This window comes from Thunnus maccoyii, chromosome 10, assembly GCF_910596095.1.
Source record: "Thunnus maccoyii chromosome 10, fThuMac1.1, whole genome shotgun sequence".
Taxonomy (NCBI): domain Eukaryota; kingdom Metazoa; phylum Chordata; class Actinopteri; order Scombriformes; family Scombridae; genus Thunnus; species Thunnus maccoyii.
Genome location: NC_056542.1, coordinates 10,616,848 through 10,635,638, shown reverse-complemented (window position 1 = coordinate 10,635,638; position 18,791 = coordinate 10,616,848). Strand labels below are relative to the sequence as shown.

Here is an 18,791-nt window from a genome sequence, read left to right as displayed (position 1 = left end):
ATGACAAAATATCTGCGGAACTACAGACATTCGCATCAGTCTCAGCTGTACTTTTTGTTTGGTACTAATAAACAAATATTAGCATGCTAATATACTGAACTTAGATGGTAAACACTATACTTGCTAAACATCACCGTGGTAACATTATCATTGTAAGCATGGTAGCGTGCTGATGTCAGAATTTAGGTCAAAGCACTGCTGTTTGTCTTCTTTCGAAACATATGTAGTTTATACATAATGCCCCTGTTATTGTATTCTCTACTTAATATGGCCTCTTAATTACTGTACATTGGCTCAAGTTATAGTGCAATGCTTCTTAGTGACCATTGGTATTATTAGTTGTTGTAGTGCACCATCCCCTGTTTCTTTACAGTGATCTGTGATTAGTTTCTGGAACTTGCCCACTGTTCTGTCTCATTAAACAGGCTACTTTGGCAGAGTTCATTAGACTCGTGTGTGTTTGGGTGATATTCGTTCCTTCTGCAGAGAAAACTTTAAGGACAAGCACTTTTTTTTATTATAATTATTGGTGGTGTTATGGTTGTATGATTTTGTGTGTATATTTAGGTGATATCTGTTCAGTGCCTCTTAAAGTTTTTTTGACATTCTTTCTCTCTGCAAATAAGATCCAAATTTTATTATAATTATCTGTGTTGTCATGGTTGCATGGTTTTAAGTGTGTGTGTGTGTGTGTGTGTGTGTGTTTGTGTGTCCAGTCGTGCTGACTGACAAGGATTAAAAGCACACAGGGGCTGCGAGGAAAGAAGGCGGCTTCATTCAAGGCCACATCATTGTATGGAAGGTTGGGGGGTTATTTATAAGCTTTTAGTGGCCACACCTGCCTCTGGAATATCAGCACACAATACAAACTAGGGTTGCCAGGCCTTCTCTTATCATCATACATCAGCAGTGACTGTCAGACTAAGAATAACTAGTGGGACAAAGCAGCTGAGGGCCATCCTTATTAGTTCCTCTTCTTTTGGAAGACTCCTCATCTTCCAGGTCCACTCATGTCAGTGCTGTCTTTAATTTCTTAGTGGTTAGCACAGAGGGGGTCTCTTGAAAGCTCTGAGAGAAAAGAATGTTTTTAACACTTTTACAGAGAAGTTGTAGGAGTACTGCCATGCCCAAATGTGCAGCTTCCCCTAGCTTAGTGCCTAATTTATTTAGTCCACTTATGCAAATCAATGTGGTTGCACTTTGACAGAGCACCTGAAGCACAAAGTACGTAATGAGTTTGTACATGTACCAGGTGAAACATGTACGGCAAGCCAACAAGGAATAAATATTTGCCGCACACTCAGAAAGACTTATCGTGTTTTATGAATCATTTATGCTTTATTCACAATTCATGCCCGTGCTGTGCTTTTACTTGCATAAATTATGAATAAAAGCCGGAGTCAGTCTGACTGTGTGGCAAACATGTATTCCTTGTAGGATGTTCTTGTATTTTATCTGCTCCTCACAGGTGCAGAGGATATCAAACCCTTAATGTATGGGTCGCTGTGGAGGGAACAGACTGCGATATCTCAGCTGTGTCTGATGCCACATTCATTCAGGTCATACTGCAAGAAAGAAGTGAAGGATTGTGGAACCCTAGAAAGGGTTGACCTGTGCTTACATCTAAAATGTTTTATTTGTGAATTTAAAAAAATCAACCACTAGCACTTTTTAGTAGAACTGATAGTATTACCTTTTGATATAACACTAATTCAGATTTTTATTATCTTCAACTGCTGATATCTATGGATTTAATGCATTGTTTGCAGCCCTTGTGCCCTTGTCAGTTTTGTGTGTGCAAGTAGTGTAAAGTAGGAGATCTCATAGCACAGAAAACACCCATATATCCTTTTAGTAAATACCACTGGGAGATTGGTGTAGATGTGTTTTTTTCTCCTCAGTTTGCAGCTCATGTGTAAAGGAAATCTGTCATGGCATGAGCCAGAGGCCAGGATATGAAGGGAAACTTGACACCTTTGTAGGCATTATATGACTGTTATTGATGTAAGGTTCATCTTCATGTTTAACAAGCAGTGATATAATGTTATCAATAGTATTCTAAATAATATAATGAATACCACTTGGTTTATTATCTGTCATTTCTATTAAACATATCCTCTGAGAAGTTATTCTCAAAGACTTTACTCCTCTTTTTCATCTTCCTTTGAACAAATAGCACAGCAGCTCTGAAACTCTCTGAGAGGAGTTTAAACAATTTTGTCAAATATACTTTACATGTGCAGATGTAAATTTTTGCTTTAGTGTGGTTAAAAATGTGAGGTTTCCATTTGGCATGCCCCGATTGGACAGTTCTGTCAATGTTCAATAGCCATCTGTCAGTTTCAAAGCTTAAGCGATCATTGTTCTACTGGGGACTGTCTTGGTGGAAACTGAATATTACTAAACTTTCTTTTCATTTCTCACCTACTGGTTATTGGGCCCAGAATAGACCTTAATGGACACCAAAGACTTGTAGATGATCCATCATTTCCTGGCCAGCCTTGACAGCTGTTTTCGTGCCTTTTTCTAATCAAGGACCCATTAAGAGCTCATTAGAATGCAAGAGAGGAAAGGGAGGGGGTGAAGTGATTGCATCCAATTACATGCAGACTTCAATTCATCAAGTGATTTGGTCTGGTCTGGGAGCGAGGTAGGTGCGTTTTTAAATGGGGATGGCAGGAAATGGCCTGCTTGTTGTGATTCACCTGTGTCATGTCAAAATGGAAAAAGTAAATTAAGTTTATCTTGTTCCTAAACTAAACAATGCCTGTCATCAGTGTTTGAAGAGGCAAGCTTCATTTTGATAGAACAGTTTTCTTTTCCCTACTGTACAGTATATTCCTTGAGCTTTAACTGAACCAGCTGACTGTTCCTACTATTGTTAGTGACACTTCCTGATATGATGACATATTTGAACTAACTAGCAACCCACATGAGCCCTACCCCTTGGAAACATAGGACAGGCTGTACTTCTGGCAGCCTTTCAGTGGTTAAGTTTTCATGCCATTATCTCATGAGAGTAAATGAGAAATGGTCATAAATGAACTTCATGGTGCCATAACAAACGTGGAGATCAGAGTGCAAAATCATTGGCAGTGAGGCATGCATACATTTCAATAGAACCAGTTAACTCTATTCACCTTGTCAGAAAAGATACATTTAGAAAAATAGATGGCCTCTGACAAGATAGGGTGATAGTTATATGACTAAGATACTCAAACGTATCCCTTGTTAAGTTCTCAAACATTTTCTAATAGGGATATAATTTCTTCAAAGGACGCTTTTTTGTCTTTGCTCTATGTCTTCATGCCTTAAATGTGGACAGAATATAATGAATTAGGCAATCATAACTGCGCATAACCAGAAATAGCCTTCTGAAAGACTGCTTTGGAGTTTAAACCTCAAAGGAGCCATTAAACATTAATGTGAATCTCTGCCAATACACTTTATCAAGAACATTAGAGGGCATTTATTAAGTTTCAAGGACACATTGCAAAGTGTGTTTTCCTACCCCACAGAATATAAAAAATAAATCAAAGTGCATTTCTGGATTCCAGGCAAGCTTTTAATCAAGCTTGGACTGGCCATCGGGAGCACCGGGACAATTAGCAGTGGCCTGCCTGATTCATCTGCTGATTGGCCTGGGTTGTCGGGCCAGTGTCGAAACACAAAATTATTGAGGTAAATCACAGCAAAAAGACCACAGGACAGCCATGTTCATTCAGGTCTGTAGGCATGTAGTCCCCCCCTCCCTTTCATTGCTTTTGACCTGATGATAAGATCCATGCCTATCATGACACCTGATTGGTCCGACACACATAGCCTCTTGCATCAACATCATCTCCTGGAAACCAGTCTGTGTGCAAAACACAGTCACACAGGTTTTCCTTACCATTATAACACAAGGCAAAGAGCTTAAGCTGAATAAACAGACAAAAACTATGCTGAGAATTCTCTACCACCGTTTGATGTCATTTACGGTCACGCAAGCCTCTCTGTCCTCTCCTCTGTGCTCTGTGTTTGACTGACACACACACACACACACACACACACAGAGTGGCACAGAGTGGACAGCAGAGAAGCCACCGAAGACAGTGAACCAGGTGAAGTGAAGATAACATTTTACTCGAGTTGACAACAACTACGCTCATTGCTGTAAGCACAATAAAACCTTCACAAGTAAAAAGCCACTAATTAATTTATCAAACCACCTGCTCAACAAGTAGAAACATGTAGAAAAGCTATATTTTCAACTGCTTTGCCCGCAGTGTCCCATCCACAACCATAGTGTGCTGCTCAGGCCAACAGCTGATTGTTACATACAAGCTAAAGCTGTCTGTATGGAGCATTATGTTAAAATTTGGCAAATAATTTTAAACTTAGCTACTGGCTGAGACAAACCAGCCCCTCTTCCCTCAACAAGCGATACCTGCAGGCAGTGAATCACATCAGCACCAGAGGGAGGAGGACAGAGGACAGGATGAATGACTGACAGTGACTGATGTCTGTGTTCTTCATTCTTTCTGAACTTCACTCAGTATTTTGATGTGAGGAATATTATTTATTTTATTTTTAGTTTCCAGTGAGATATTATTGAGTTTATACAGTGACTTTGCTGTTGTAAACATTACAGTTGCTGCTCTAGAAACAATATTTGGTGTTATTTAAAATATGAATCACTTGTAATCCTGTTCTGTATTTGTTCTTTTTTAAAATGATAATTAAAAAAAACAACTCTTAGTAATGAAAAAGCCAATAAAACCAAATAAAACCAATAAGAGTATTGATAAAGAATCAGACCAATAAGAGTATTGATAAGATAAAGATAAAACCTAATGTAACCATACCCATCCCTGCAGCTGGTTAAGGATGTGTTTTTAGTCAAATTACATCAAAATTTCTTTTTTTTTCTGCCTGCTCTTGCTGTGTTGCTGACTCAACTAGTATTCTGATTGTAGCTGTATATGATGATTTCAATCAGTTTAATTTGGTAGTTGTGGTGTTACGCTGCTGTAATTGGGAGATGAAGTTAGAGCACCTTCTTGATGCGCTTTGAAGATTTGGCTGTGTGGAAACATAATTATGTGCGCTTATTTTAATTTGTAATTTTTAATTTTTTTATTTTTATTTGTGTTTGGGTTTGGATCTGGACCGGAGTGTGCCTGTTGAGTACTCCTGGTCTGTGATGTTGCCTGGGTAGCTGTGAAATTCCCAGCCTGAATTTTTGTCCCAGTCCAGCCCTGCCTTTAACATTTCTGGCAGTGATTGAAATAGGCATTGCCCTGTACAAAGGTCAACCCTGTTTCCTTCCATGGGTTTTCCCCAGAGAAATCACTCAAGTGGCCAAGACACTGAGTCTATCAATATTTTCATTGATCAAACACACCCTCAGCTGTGATTGAAATTCTATTTGTGCAGAAGCATTGGGTTCATCCAAACTACTACTCCTCATTCAAAGTTCTATCATGCCTGTAGCACTCAGGATTGCCTGCCCTGCAATCTCCCATTTGATCTTCTCGGGGCTTGGAGAGTTGAAAGAAAAGAAAGGCAGTCTTCTGGCAGAGAGAAAGAAAAGAACATGTCAGTGCTGCCAGCCAACTAAAGACTGTTTTTTTAGACACCTGTCTAAAGAAGAGCCAGACGGGAAAGATAGAGGAAAAGAGCATGGTGAAAAGCTGGACAACATTCTCTTTGCCATGTCTCCCCCTTCCAAACATGTCAGAGACCGGAAACCTCTCTCTCACTCTATGAACACACTCTTCTTTTCCCTGCAGTATGTTGTCAGGATGATAGGCTACAAGTTGGAGTCCTCTTCTGTTTCCCTTGGGTTACTTTTCTTTGCCATTTTACGTCCTGTTTGATTTTCTTGGAGGTAGTTGTTCCAATTGTTTCTTGACTGGATCTAATCTAATTCCTTTGTCTCTTTACCTCCCACTTACTCCCACTCACAAGAGCCATTTTACATATTCTTTTTTCTTTTTTTTCTTTTTGTTAGTCGCAACAGTGAACTTTGCTGGTGCTTTGCCAGTTCTGGCTCTCCAATCATGTAAAATCATCCTTTACAAAGCCTACTTTTTCCTCTGCTTTTCTATCAGTCCTATTCCTACAACAAGCAAAGAGCCCACTCATATGTCAAGGGCAGCATAGCTGACTCGTTCTCAAATACAGAAGCAGAGCAGAAGTATAATTTTCATAACATGGTTTGGCTTTGATGAACAGTGGGTCTCAGAATGCCTAAGGGCTATGAAAAATAATGTGCAACATACTTGTATTGGTTTATACTGGTTTGCACTGAACAAGATAGGAGATTTTATCAGCAATCCCCAACAACATCCACTGCTATAGTTCTGTAAAATTGAGCAAAAATATCTGCTATGTCTGTGGTTCTGTAAAAGATGTAAAGCAATCACTATGCAGCCCTGGTATTATCTTTGACATGGAAGCAGGCAGTATAGATTCAAAGTATAATTTGTTTTTATCCAAGCATTAATCTATGAAGGTTGAATCATCAGACAATGTTGCAGTGGTCTACATGTTTTGTGCTGCTGTGTTAAGCATGTGCTTTGGTTCTGGATACAAGTAATTTCTAAAAGGCAACCTGGCCATAAATCTGAACTCTTGACATTTTCATCATATGACGTTTCTTGTTGATATGGTGTCACCAGATGTATTGATTCCATTTTGTGGTCATTTTTCATGCTGTAGGTTTTCAGCATTTAGCTACTATCCCAACAGGTGTACTGTATGTCTATTCAGTCAGTGCAGTTTGTTGTAATGATTTATGAAACTGTTCCTTTTGTCATATTGAATAATTTAGCTCTATATGTGACCAATGGCCCTGAAACTATGGCATTCAATTTTTGGTGTATTTTTGGTGTGAATGTGTTCACTCCACTACGGTTGGGCCAATATAAACATTTTCAAACCGGTTTGATATTAAGCCAAATGCGACTGGGCTGGTAATACCAAATTGTACCACTAGGTTTCACATCCAAAGTGGAAAATAACGACAGCGTCATGGCACCATAGTCAGGACAGCTGAGTGACACATTGTCTTTTCATCTTGTACTAGGGTGCTGTGTGTAGCCGTGGTGTTTCCAATTTAACAGCCGGAAACACCGTGGCTACACACTGTACAGCTATGCTATGCTAACAATGTTAGCCATGCTAACTAGCTGCAAGCCACTGTGCAGGCTGGTCAAATGATCTTTTGTGTTCCTTTGTATTAGCGGGTTGTTAAAGACAAGCTGCTTTCAGACTGCTGTAAGCTGCCCAGCCGGGTTTATCCGGGTCATCAGTGAGATCTGTGCCTTTAGCCTAGGTCAGCCTACCTCCTCCAGCTCATCTTCAGCATCCAGCTGGGTGGACAGCAGCAGCCGGCCCTGTCAGTGTTGGGGCCTCTGTGTGAGACACTTAGACGTCTCATATTGAAAAATGCCGGTTCAGTCGATTTGCATAAAATCAAACCGGTTTAAGCTTGTGCATCGGACCAGCAAAACCACAAATCAACCCAACTCTTCTGTCTCCTTCTGTGAGCCACCTGTTCACTACAGACATGGAGTTGAACTGTAATGAATGAATGAAAATGAGAAATGCAGAGGAGGAAAACAAAACAGAAACTAAGAGCGTCTGTCTCGACCGTAAATCATTTGTTGAGTGTTTGATGGTTATTTATTTGTGCTTTAGAACTTAACCGCCGTGAAACAATCAGAATTTAACATTTTATTTCTCTCATTCACTAGTTTGTTCTTGCTACTGCTGCTTGCTCTCCTCTCTCAACCACCAATGCTCTTTCTCTTGCTCACGCTCTCAGCTTGCTCGCATACACTCTCTCTTTTTCTCTCGTCTTTTTAAAAATGACTTGGGAAGCTGACAGCAAAGCTTAACTTTACTTTTAACCTTATCAGACGAAGAGAAATGCCCTCCCCTCATCCTAAACTGTATACCCATGACTCATGATTGGCCTGTCAGCTTGCCCTGCATAAACTTTTACTGGCCCTAGGCCATTGGTTATGTTGGACTCTGATTGGTTTATAGACCACTTTAAAAGGTGAAAAATACTTCTTGATATTCTATTGTAATTTGTGATTAGTTACTTAAAGGTTTAAAGAGAGGTATATCTGTTGCTGTACCCCTTCCCTATTACCTGTATATAGGTCACACTTTTACTGTAAAATATTCCATTACAGTATTAATTAGCCATTGCATAACCAAGCACACAATGGGTATTAAACCAGAGATCCACCCAGGTCTTATATTATCCCTAGAAAACTTCCCATGGTTGCAGATAACCGCACTGTTTCCGTGTGTGTGTATGACAATTGGTTCACCTTTCCTTGAAATTCTGAAAACATAAACTTAGAACATAATATAATGGGACCCAAAAACACCAACCAGTTTTTCATATTATTATTATTATTATTATTATTATTATTATTATTATTATTATTATTATTATTATTCAAAACACTGTTATACAATTTAGATACAGACTGTTCACAATCTACTATATGGGTTGCAAATGAAATGCAGACCATTTGCATGGTTGGATGGAAGCAACCAATTTTGCGCATTGTGACTTTAAACAACTGAACTGTTAATTTATTAAGATCTTTTTTTTTGGTCATAATTTTGTAGTTCACCATATTTGTACTGTATGGTCAAGCAGAGCCTCAAAAAGCTTTCTTTTTCTGTATTCCTGGACTGCAAACCTACACTACTTGACAAAAGGCTGTAAATTTGAACTTTTGGACTCTTTGCACAATCTACCTCCACACTGGAAATACTGGACAGTGACTGTCTACAGTATGTAGGAACGAAGTTTGACTTTTTAAAATGTCATACAGGCTGAAGTTTATCATTCAGACATATTTAATTCACTTTACCTAGAGCCAAGGTAACAGAAGATAGTGACTACAAATAAATGTGAACTGAGTGTGAAAAAGTCAAAGAGTTCAAAATATTTTTGCAACCTTTTCCAACCAAGCCAATGAATACACATATAAAACAGAACTGACTGTTCTCGGAAGGTTCTCTAATTTTATTTCTTCAAAACATCAGCAATATATTACCATAAAATGACACAATGTTACTGTAATTTTTTCAGTGTTTTAATGTCTCATCTTGGAATTCAACTTTTCCAACATTAACTTTTAATTCAGTCTGTAAATATAAAACTATGTTACAACTTTATACATACATACAACGTGTAATGCACTGTACAAAACTTACATTCTAAAATTGACTTACGTCACTCTTCTGCAACACACCTGACATTATTTCTTTACAGCTTTATATAAAGCTTGCGCTCAAGTTATTACAAACCTAGCTGTTATCAGTATGGCTTAGGTCACACCATGACTCCACCCTCTAATAAATATTTTACACATTGTATTTTCTGCCCCTGAGAATAGCAAACAATAAAGAGAACAAAATGAGTTCATGAACTTTGTGAGTCAGAAAAAAAACAAAAAACATCACATTCATTTTTTTATGTACAGTTGCAATCATTCCATGTATTTCATAGGTCACTGATAATACTGAACTATGTTGTGTGTAAAATGTGAATATATTACTGTGGACAAGAAATTCAGTCATTCTGCTACCATTTCAAACAGCTCAGAATGTGGCAGTAGCTGTTGGACTTTGTCTACTCTGTTCAGGCACAAGGCAATCAGATTTTTTTTCATATCTAATCTTGAAGGCTGATTGTCCACATTGTAATTGAAAACTGACCATATTGGGTTTGTGTATTTAGAGAGTGTAATAAGTTGCAGTAATTTGTTGTCATAGTGATGGCACATAAATGCACGTGGCATGACTCTAACTAGCTAGAAACATGTAAGCTTTGGCTGTTTATTCTGCTTATTTTAGTCTAAAGCCTCCTCATTTCTACAGCTTCAGGTTCGTTGGTTGCAGTTCTTGTCAATGACAAAACACTTAAAATCTATTTAAGGGATCAGATTGAATTGAATTTTATAAGATGTCATTTTAATTTCACTTTACACCTCTTACAAAAATGGATAAAGTGGGATCATGTGTTTTTTGCATATGCAAACATATCAGATTTTAACCATCTGAACAGAGCTTAAGACTATCATGACATTGTAAAAATACTACTGTTGCTTTGAAACATACTGTATGCCATTATGTTAAACTGGAACTTTATACAATATTTTCCCTTTGCTGCCTGTGATACATGTGGGCCCACAAGGCTATCACTCATCTACAATCTAGACACGTGATCAGAAGAGGTCATGTCTAAAACAGATATTGGTTAGAAAAGAAGTTAACTTAGGGTTTCATGTATAAAAAATTATCATCTTTCTAAATACAAATTCTGTTTGTAATGTGGTTGTTTTGTTAAACTTCACTTGACAAAGTAAACAAAGACTTTACAAAAAATATATATATAAAATAAGGAATGAGTGATTTCTGTAAATCTAAACCCACCACTTAAAACTAAACACACAATAGTTTACAATTGTGTATAAATAAATACAACCAGAAAGCATGTTCCTGAGATCTGGCGGTGAAATGTATTGAAGGTTCCAGAGGTTGTTAAGTGTGACTCAGCTCAGCATAAATTTTGTCTATGCTTTAACTCAAAAGTAGAGTTTAAGAGTCTGTCTCTGAATTGTCAGCCACACCACGACATCAGAGCAATTCATCTGCTTGAGTTCTGCATTGTCACTGCTTCCATCAACTTTCCCCTCCTCCTTTTGTTAAAAAGGCTACTACAGAGAAACTTCACTTCTCATATTTGAAAAGCAGCTCTTAGGTCATAAAGATTAAAGAGTGGAGCATTATTCTTGAATTTGTACCACCCAATCTCCCAGAAGAATTTGCCTTGATCCCTCCTCACCTACTGCGTCTTCATCTTCCTCTCCTCCCTCCTCCTTTTTGGGACCAAAACAATGATCGTTCTTCCTCCTGTATTCACATCTGTCTTTGGATATACTTCCAGGATCGATTACAGGCATCCAGTTTTGTTTGTAACCTGATTCAAATATTCCATCACTAGATGGTGTGCTCTGGAGTCCTTTGTGGCAATCAGGAACAACTGGTTGAGTCGGGAAATAATGAGTGTTGCAGTACAGCTGAGTTGGTGTGTTTACACTGCTATCGTCACACCCAGAGTCTGACCACTCTGAGCTGTCTAAGCGCTGCAAGGACGTTGTTGATAGCCCCTCCTTCTCGTAGTCTTGGAGTATGAGGTCCGATAAAAGGGGTTTTCTCTCAGGGTTAAAAGGTGATACTGTGCCATCCATGCTGCTCTGTAACTGAGAAGTGAGTGAAGGCAACATGAGTTGTCCATTGGGATCCCGCACTGTGTGCAACAACAGCGGCTTGGCTAGATTGCTCTCACAGGCATCCAAATCAGGTAATGTTACACGTGAGGTTAGCTTTGGACTTGTTCCACTTTTATCCCAGCTTTCTATGTTGGAGGGAAGTGGTAGTTCACTGTTTCCTCTGTCTTTTATATTAACCGGCTTGAGATCTTCATTCTCTTCAGCAGGGACGTGGACAGCCACTGAACCGTAGATTTCAGAGGACTGGGTGCTGGTGTCCTGCTGATTTGGCGCTGGACCATGCACCCCTGTTCCTACAGAGGAGCCAGTGCTGCCTTGCCAAACTTGGCAGGGGATATCCTGAGGGGAATAACCTCCAGACCCAACGGAGGACACATTTAGCTTTGCCTGGATTGTGGCATACACTATTTGGTCACTTTGAGTGCTGACTACTGGTTTGGAAAGGATGAGATTTCTATCTGGAGACTGCAGTACTTCTGGCATGTTGTCAAAAGTGGTTACCTGTTGTTGAAGATAAGGAAGACAGACTCATCAAAGTCAAATAAGTGCTTGAATTTTGTATATTAATCAAAAATATTCAGAGATATAAAACATTTTACTGTACATCACATCGATGTAAAGAGCAAAGCCAATATACTTTATAGAAAAATAGAACATTGTGCAGAATATTTTGTGTTGAGCCTATATCACCACACAAGGCCTCAACCATATCACATTTGTCAACATTGATGGTACCATGAGTCACTAAAACCCTGTCTCATTTACTAAAACAACATCCGCAATGTTTCAGTATGTTTAATTACTTTCATGTTGCTGCCTCACACTGAAAACGCGTACAGTATTTTATGTGAGAGCTTCCAGTAAGGCAACATTTCCTTGTTGTTACCCAGAACACACCACTTGAAACTGGAGAAAGAGCATTCTTACCAATGACTGTGGCATGCTCTTTTCCTTTCCACCTTTCACATAGATGCATGAAAACACAACTGCTATTATGACAATGGCTGCCAGAAGAGCAGCACTCATGAGAGGCCATGGTAGAAGCATCCTATGGTCACCTGAGAGAGAAGAGAGTTGGTGTCATAAAATAATGTGGGAAAACACAACACATCTGCAAAACTAGGTAATCTTGAGCACTTTAGAGCATTATGTTACAAAAATTCTTATAGTCACACACAAGCTCAGGCATGTTCTCAGGGAGCAGCACTGTACAGTAGCATGCCTGTGACGTAAGACTGGCGAATACAGGATATTCCTGGATGTTCTGTGACTTTCCAGAAGCACTTATGTTTAGGTTACCAGAAACTTATCTTAACAGAAATCTACACAGTAACCTATAGAAGTGGAATTCCCCCTTTAGGATTAGGATAGGTATGACTTTGAGTGCATTTTGAAATTGAAATATTTTCACAAATCCTTTAATGAACATCATTTGAATTCATTGACAGTGTCCATACTGGGTTCACAACCTCCAATTAATCATGTTTCAATTATTTTAGGTGCTATAGTGATAACTTTAATCACCAAAAATTTAAATAATTTTGATTCAAAAGAGAACAACAAAGAAACAAACTGAAATTGCTTGTGAACTTGTGTGATATAAAAGTATTTCGCATGTTGTCAGAATCAATGTCATCTATGTTTGTTTTTGTCAGGTTTAACAGTAGAGAATAAACAGTAAGGCAAGGTGGGAACATACATCACCTTTGCAAGCACACTGTGTAATCTAATCTTCTGTCTCATCAGTAAAACAACAAGAGAAGGGAGAGGTCACAAGCACTTATGAGAACACATTTCTAGGTGTCAATTGTTAAGTATTTTTAAATGTCAGGGATTCACAGTATGAATAATATGGTCATCCAAGCCAAAACAAATGTTTTCTTTTCACTGCAAAACCACCCTGTGCCTAATTTCAACCAGTGGAGTGTAGCTGTAACTCTGACAGTGATGCATAATGTAGATTCAGGCATATAAAAAATTTACAACTAACTGTCTTGATTTATTACCAAACACCACATTGTTTCCAAGTGGCTGCGATCACTTTAAGAGATGAGCACAAACTACTTGAAGTCAAATGTTTAAAAAAAAAAAAACATAAGATAGAAAATTTCATCAATTTCTTAATTCTGGCATTTTCTTCACAGCAGGTGGGTCCTTGAAAACTTCCTAGTACGATGTTAAGTGTCACACTGTTGCCTCAAGTGAAATCAAGTTTTTGTAAATATTGTTAAGTTTTTAGAGTTAAGGTTATTTATTAACTTTATCCATTCAAAATCAGCTAGTAATCACTACATTAAAGAAAGGTAGGTTCACTTTTGAACAAATTAATCATCCGCACTTTTAACTAGTATGAAATATTGGTGATTATTTTCCATATCTGTTCTGATACTACAGATGCAAATTTCAAGCAATTTCCTTAATTGATTATTGGATGTGTTAACAAGATGTAATTGGTTAATCATTTAAAAGATTGTGTTATTATGTTTTTCCATAATAATACATTTTTACATGATTGGCGTGACCTATGATTGCTGCAGAATTCAAGTTAGTTCAGTGTTTGAGCAATAAATTACAATTAAGTTTAAATAGACATAATTTAATTAAGTCATATACTTCCTTTATTCACTATTCAAAGAATGGACAGGCATTTTCAGAATATCAGATATAGTTATAGCTAATAACTAACCCATTTTTCTTGTATCAACATAAAAATGAGAAGTAACCTTTAAACAGGATACACCAATCTCTTCACAACAGAGATGATAAGCATAACTTGGCCACATGATCGGGGTGAGTCAAGTACCAAGGGTTGCATTGGTGGGGCGTGTTGCTTTAGATACTGGTGAAACATAATATACGATCCAGGAATTCCAGTTTGAGCAGTAGATCCATGATATTGATGGCACCAACCACCAAAACACTGCATAGTGATTTACTTGATAATACTCAGTAATACTTATACTGGTCAACATTGTCCTCACCTGGTAGCGTGACACAGAAGGTGGCTCTCTCACTCACTGGGCGACCCTTTTCACATGAAGGCCTGTAGACCACATAGCCACAGTACGTAGTTTGGTTGTTTTTCAAGTTGATGACAAACTGGCCAGATGTGTTTTCCTTGACCTGAAGACACAGTGAGTCATAAGGATGACTGATTAATTTAGTCCATTGCAAGTTGCACATGTCAAATAAACAAGCAATAGAATATGAGCACAGTGTAATAGTTACCATATGAATTAACTAAATTCACATAACATACTTCAGTTTTTATTAATTATTTAAAAAAATAGAGAAACATCACTACCAACATTAGAGCACATTAATAACTTGAGTGTAGTTGTTTACCTGTGTTAGTCTCTGTATTAAGTCCCAAACTTGTGTTTTAAGTTTTGGAAGTGATACACGACTTTCTTGTATCTTTACTTCTTGTATGATATCATGTCTGACAGTTTGTATTATTGTGTTACCAAATTAATATGTGAATATATTATATTGTTTAAATGCATACTGACCTGTGCAGCCCACTTTGGGGAGGTGATATGTAAGGTATATACAATGAAAGTTTTGATGGGCCCACTTTTGCTTCCGTTGATAATGTCCGCAATGGAGACTCCCTTTGGCCCCAAGGGCAGGGTGACGTTAACATGCAAGGATGCCCCCTTTGAATATGTAGAAAGGTTGGCACGACCAAAAACAGCTTCAGAGACACAGAAAAATGAAAAGTGAGAGATGGACAAGGACAGTGAGAAAAATTAATTTTCTTTTCATGAAGACGTAGGTTTTCTTTGGAGCTTCTTACTGTCTCGTAGAGGTGTAAACCTGATGGTTCTGCCATGAAGACTACCATTAATGTACACCCTAGCCCGGTAGTGAACATCATAAAGTGATGGGGTTTCATCAGTCAGGTCACAGAACAGAGCAGTAATGTTCTGACACTCTGGTTTTATCTTGAACTCCTCCGTAGTATCACTGTAAAGAATGCAGTACAATGTGATCAAATATGGAAGTCAATTGGCAGTACATTACTACAGGTACAGCAGAATGTGCAGTGTGGAGTCGGATTCCCGAAAGATATCTACTATTTGACACAACTGTATATTCACAATTGAATGTTATTCAGAAAAGAAGTTGATGTAAAACTCTGCAGTACTTGGCCACAATGAATTAACACAAAGATCATCTCGACTATGCCAAATCACCCATTCATCATTTGAACACACAGTGACTTTTTTGAGGGAGACAAATGACAGCATTTTGTTTTAACAAGGAGCTGATATTGAGCGGGCATTGTTAAAGCAGCCCTCCTCTGCAGCTGGTCTGTTGCTGGAAGTCACTCCAGCAATTCCAGGTGACAGTGGATTGGAGAAAAGTCAATAGGATTGAGGTGGCACTTGAAAATTATCTGAGAGACTGCGTCATGAGTAATTAGACAAGATGAAATTTCCACTTTGTTGAGGCCGTTTGTAGAGACACAGTGAAAAGGAGAAAGGAAAAAATTCCTCTTGCAAGCCATGAAAGCATACTATGAGTGCTCTATTTATCTTCATTCAAAAAGAAGAGCAGAGTGCAGTCCATACTAATGACTGTGAACAGGCCCATAACTATTCTTTAGCTTTAAAAAAAAGCTTTCTTGAAAAAGTGGAATCATTTCCATGCTGGGCACTGTAGTTTTTAGCAAATGGTACTCAGACAGGAGGAAATGTTGCAATTGTTGGACATTAGTTTCAGTGGGGGATATAGTGCACTAGTGAGTATTAATGGATGCACTACTGTGTACATGGGAATGACTCACAATGTAATACAGTACCCATGTTAATTGTAAAGATGAAGCATGTGACCCAGCGTGACATTGTGGCTCATGTATGTGTTTTTCATAGTTTCTAGACAACAATGGGGGTCAACAGTACTGAGGAATAAGGTGTTGGCCACCCAGACAACACATGTTATAAGGATTGATGCATTTTTGGTTTTGGTCTTTTCATGGGATTTGTTGACAAATTTGATGAGAAATATATAGACATATCCTTTAACTAAAATAACATTCTTTGTCAGCATGAAATATTATTCCAATGACAAAAGCTTTTGGCAAAATACAGTATCTGCTTCCATAGATACCCAGAGACCATCTGGTGACCAGGGTTGTTTTGAGTCCCATTACAAAATTGCATGTACAGTCCCTTGACATGGACATCTACATGATGAGCTAAGAGGGTGTTTACCCTGCAAACATATTTTTCCTGGTTTGACTCACCCCTCCATATGGATCTGTACATGCAGGCACAAAGGTGAAAGAGGCTAATGGAACAAGGAGTGTAATAATACTCACTCATTTGTCATCCCCGTTCTTACCTCCAATACTTGACGCTATAGAGGATTTTTTCACCAGTGAAGGCAGGTTTTGCAGGTTCCCAGTGGAGTACATTGTAAAAGTTTTTGGAGATGAAGGTCACCGTGCTATTGCCAGTCGAATGACAAGCTGTAGGAAAAAAGGGCAGAGGAGCAAAGTCTATATGCTATTTATTTGTTCTCATTCAACCCATTTCCAATTTTAAGGGATAAAATTGAAAAAAAAAAGTAAAATCAGTAGCATATCAGTAAAATTAATAATTCTATATCTTAATGTTATAGATATTACAGTTGCATTTTTTTTATGTTCTGCAATTTTTTACACTTTATGCTAAGTTACAAGTAAATAAATGTACTATTCTGTACTGTGACAAGAGCTGTAGACAGCTTTTAGCATTCAGATTACATCTTGCCTTGATGTGTGTTCCAGCCCAGATTTTCAATCACAGCACATAATGTAAATCAATTAAAGCATCAGCATTCAGCCACTGCAGCTTCAGAGGCACAGTCACTCAGTTTTTACACTACAGCTGCTATGGCCTAAGCAATACAGTGAACACACACTGGATTCAAGACCTCAGGGATATTGCGTAAGATGGACTTTGTTTTTGCTGGTAGTTGTAACTAAAAACTGCTTTGTTCCTCAACTTTGTCGGTCACATCTTTGATACAAGGAAATAATTACCATCTTCCTGTCTGACATACAAGGAAGGGATACAGAACACCATCCTTTAGTGCTAACAGTATACTCTCCTGTATTTCATGGCAAAAGCAATTCATACATAGACCACATTTTCATGATGTTGAGGCATAACTTACCAACCCAGGGCATATTACAGTTATAATGTCATAGCCCTTGTAGTTTATTGGATGTGAAAGACACAGGGTTGAAAATTACACACAGAGTAGTCCATTCAAAATTAGCATTTTTATAAGCTGTACAATGATATAATCAATATTACATCAGCCAGACTCTAAAATGAAATTGCACTTTCCATTGATCACTATCATTTAAAATGACCAAAGTCTGAATTGTGTTCTGGGACTCTCATTCAACTGTGAGGGAATCGCTCTCTGTTGAATATATTACTTGACTTTATTGCATTGGTGTTATTATTTATTTCTCCTATTAGGACTACTTTGCAAAGAAAATGATCCATTAAATGTTTGACTGCCGGTAATCAAATTCTGCAAATAAAAACACAGATCCATGTTGGCTCCTTATTACTCACCATCGCAGAACAGGAGGAGGATGATGACATTCATAGACCACATCTTCGTTGGATACGTGGGTCACAATAAGAGGATACCAAAGTCCAACTCTGAAATGGCTCCCCTATTTTTTGAGTTCTAAACAAAAGCAACATGTAATACACACCACAAAAAAACCCTCCAAAAAAACCAAAAAACAAAAAACAGATAAAACTGCTAATCTCCGAAATCCCCCCAAACAAAACCAGAATCAATGTCAAAAGGGTTACAGAATATCAAAGTTGTATATGATTTCAGTGCATTGTCCTGCCTCCATTCCTCGACCATCTCTGATGTGCCCTGGGAAAGGAGTGGCTTTATTCAGGTGTGCAGGTGTACTTTGGCATATGTTATCACTTTGTTCCTGTTTTTCTGCTTACTGTATGTCCCGCCCACTTACATTCTCTCTCTAGACTCTCGACTTCCTTCCACCTCCCTTCTCCACCTTGAGTCTGCCTCTCTCTCTCTCTCTCACTCCCTCTCTTTCTCACTCTGCTTGTCTTTCAGGTTATTTCTGGTTTCTACAGTTAATGGGAAATGATTGACTATATACTTCATAAGACAGAAAAAGAAAGAAGCTGATCATAGACACACTATGATGAAGATATGTGTATCGGGGGGGTTAATGCGTTGTTGCTAACTTGGGGGCTAACCCGCTTCGATAGATGAGTATTTTCTTTGTCTTGAGGAGCTGCTTTTCCTCTGCTCCACTCGCATTTACCGTCACTTTTCTGCCACTCACTCAACTACATAGCTCATTTACACACTCACAAACACACTACCCACACACACACACACACACACATTGTCCTATTCCTTAACGGAGCTATGCTACAGTCTTGTACCTTTCACGTAGATGTCCTTTGAAGAATGAAGAGAGGG

The 18,791-nt window shown here is 38.3% G+C and overlaps 1 protein-coding gene across 1 annotated transcript; it reads right to left on the bottom strand.

The window, feature by feature from the left end:
• Positions 1-10,805: 10,805 nt before the first annotated feature.
• Positions 10,806-17,933, bottom strand: ifnlr1 (interferon lambda receptor 1). Its single transcript, XM_042423630.1, has 7 exons — positions 17,891-17,933; positions 16,662-16,788; positions 15,112-15,281; positions 14,825-15,009; positions 14,294-14,552; positions 12,240-12,385; positions 10,806-11,813 (listed from the first exon to the last, which is right to left on the bottom strand). Exons 1-7 carry the CDS (start codon positions 17,931-17,933, stop codon positions 10,806-10,808), a joined length of 1,938 nt encoding a protein of 645 aa, XP_042279564.1.
• Between the last annotated feature and the right edge of the window lie 858 nt (positions 17,934-18,791).

Excerpts from the sequence above, each read along its gene's own strand:
- ifnlr1 (XM_042423630.1), bottom strand. The coding sequence starts at position 17,933 with ATGTGGTCTATGAATGTCATCATCCTCCTCCTGTTCTGCGATG. Across the intron at positions 16,789-17,890 it reads CCTCCTCCTGTTCTGCGATG|CTTGTCATTCGACTGGCAAT; the intron begins GTGAGTAATAAG and ends TTTTTCCTACAG. Across the intron at positions 12,386-14,293 it reads CTTCTGTGTCACGCTACCAG|TCTCTTCTCTCTCAGGTGAC; the intron begins GTGAGGACAATG and ends TATGACACCAAC.